General features: G+C 31.6%; 1 protein-coding gene across 3 annotated transcripts in view; it reads right to left on the bottom strand.

The window, feature by feature from the left end:
- Positions 1-811: 811 nt before the first annotated feature.
- The window catches only part of LOC108763343 (Son RNA binding protein), an 11276-nt gene continuing 9615 nt past the window's right edge, over positions 812-2472 (bottom strand). The window contains exons 11-13 of one of the 3 annotated variants that reach the window (XM_018510850.1): positions 1615-1843; positions 1356-1471; positions 812-1271 (exon numbers count right to left, since the gene is read on the bottom strand). In XM_018510850.1, coding sequence (XP_018366352.1) covers positions 1158-1271; positions 1356-1471; positions 1615-1843 — 459 coding nt within the window. In that variant the 3' untranslated portion in view covers positions 812-1157. Of the gene's footprint in view, positions 1272-1355; positions 1472-1614; positions 1844-2151; positions 2232-2472 lie in introns of those variants that run through there. The other 2 variants (XM_018510851.1, XM_018510852.1) reach the window with 2 other exon arrangements.

The raw sequence follows: 2472 nt of genomic DNA, 5'->3' as shown, positions 1-2472 counted from the left end.
TTTGCAAATTTCGCAAACAGATCTAAGAGAATGATTCTGTGATTGGCGATACGCGAATCCGCTTACGCACGATCCGCTGCATGGGACATCACCCTAAGTTTAATTTTAAAATTCAATTTTAAATTTACATTACCGTTTTTCAAATAACCATTGTTACTCATAATGCACGAATATTTAAAAAGGGTTTTGTATATTCCTCGATATTCCTGCAATTCAGATGGCTAGGCGTTTATGACGCCGTGTGTACATATGTACATACATACATACACGAAAAAGGCTGGGATATCTACTCTCAAATTAATTCTTTTGCTGCAGTATTGAAAAATTAATTTATTATGTAGGTATATATTTATTTCATGTATTTTTATATTATTACATTTCTTTAAAAAAAATTTCTTTACATTTTTTTGAGATACATGTCTACGAAAGACAATAAACATGCTCTAATTTGATTTTTGCATGTAGAAACCACAAAAAATATCTGAAAAAAAAGAAAAAATTGGGAACGGACACAAAAAAATTAACGTAAATTAAACTTTTATTTGAAATGATACTGCTAGTTCTTTTGCATCCAAACTTTTTTCTATTGTATAGTATTTACAATAAATAAAATATGTAAAAATATGTTAGACATAAAGAAACTTAATTAGGACTCTAGAGAAGAAGACTGATAAAAATATACCTCAACATTTAATTCTTCAGGCAACCAATGAATACTCTAATAACAATTCGCATCTTTTTGCTACTGGAAATAAATTTGAGAAAGTTATGTAACTATTTGCATACATAAGGTCTGTTCGCGTTGCATGAAATCCCCAAATATTTTTGCACTTAAAATGAGATAGATATATATTTTGCTTTGAAAAGAGAGAAAACAAAGATGCCGAGTAAAAAGTGCGAATAACGCGAATAGATCTATAGTTGTGTGTACATCTTGTTATGTATTCCATTGCACCAGTTTAAGTTAACTTTAATGGATGATTATAAGAATTTGGCAATATATCGGTCACTTAACTTTTCGCGACACCGTTAACATATCTTCACAAATTAGTCACTTATATGGCACCACATTTTTTATTTTTCTGTGATAAATTGAAGAGTTATGTGAGACAGCAATAATTAATAAGCTCCTTGTGCGATTATATCGGTGCACGCAATTAAGAAGGCAGTAAGCCTAAGTTCTGTAGACATATTTGCGCTGCTTCTGCCTTTGCCTGTTTTTTGTTTGAACTCGCAACACTCGGCTTATATTCAATGCCATTTACTTTTACCTATAATAGAAAGATATATTTGTATATAAATATATATATCTCTAAGTATAAATATTAAAATATTTAGAGCAACACATTGCTCACTTTGAAGAGAAAATTCTTCCTGTGATCTGGTCCAGATTCAAAGCATAACTCGTAAACTGGTGCTCCAAGTTTCTTCTTTGTGCAATATTCTCCTAAAAGCGACACTGGATGTTTGCCTAGAACAAAATAAATGTGGATAATCAAATTTAGTTTGATTTATTTTAACTAGAAATATATGCGCGCGCGCGCACACACACACACACACGCGCGCGCGCGCGTATATCTATCTATTCGCAAAATAATTTAAATTAAGATATACCTTCCAACGTTTTGATCATTGGCACCATAGGCTTTACAGTTTTGCCGACTTTTTGCACGATATCTTGTTCAGAAATGAGTCCTTTCTTGTCTAATTTTACCTCTAGTTGCAACGGTTCCAAGGCCCCTTCTTTATTCTTGCCAAGGCCCTCACCAGGACGCCAACCCATCTTCTGCAATAACGCCATACCCATCCCACCTGACAGAGGCTGTGCCGATACTAATTGGTCCTAAACAATTTGTTGAATTAGAAAAAATAATGTACCTATGTAGAGTTGCATTGCGCGGATACAATATTAAAATATAATCTTTGAGTTATATGTTTTATTTTTTAGAGTCAACATATAATTGCTAAAAGAATCATGTATATTAGACGATACAATTTAAACAAATAAACTCGTCAATAAGACAGACATATTCTATTATTTATTCGGTTATAATCTGAAAAAAACTTCTCTTTCTATGTGTGTGTCTCATAATGTTGAAAATTTTGAAAATATAATTACGGGAATTTGTTAAACAACTTGCGTATACTTACCAAACAGATACATACCGAACAAATAATAATCTCTGCACCAGGCTGCCGAAGTTGTTTTTTTCTCTGATGTAGCTATATGCCTGTAACAAACCCTCAGGTGGATGCAGACTAATGCTAAATATCCCAGCTTTATGAATAAAAAACAATCGGCTTCTGGTGAAATCCTAGGAAGCTGACGATAATTAGCAATAATCTCACAAGAGCTTATTATCTCAGTTGAATATATAGAAAATTTGTTTGTATAAAATTTGTAAAAAATTAAATTTTAGATTAATATATACATATATCATATCTAATTTATATTTCGTATATATATATATA

This window comes from Trachymyrmex cornetzi, unplaced genomic scaffold (assembly GCF_001594075.2).
Source record: "Trachymyrmex cornetzi isolate Tcor2-1 unplaced genomic scaffold, Tcor1.1 scaffold358, whole genome shotgun sequence".
NCBI classification, from domain to species: domain Eukaryota; kingdom Metazoa; phylum Arthropoda; class Insecta; order Hymenoptera; family Formicidae; genus Trachymyrmex; species Trachymyrmex cornetzi.
This window is presented reverse-complemented; position numbering and strand designations above follow the sequence as displayed.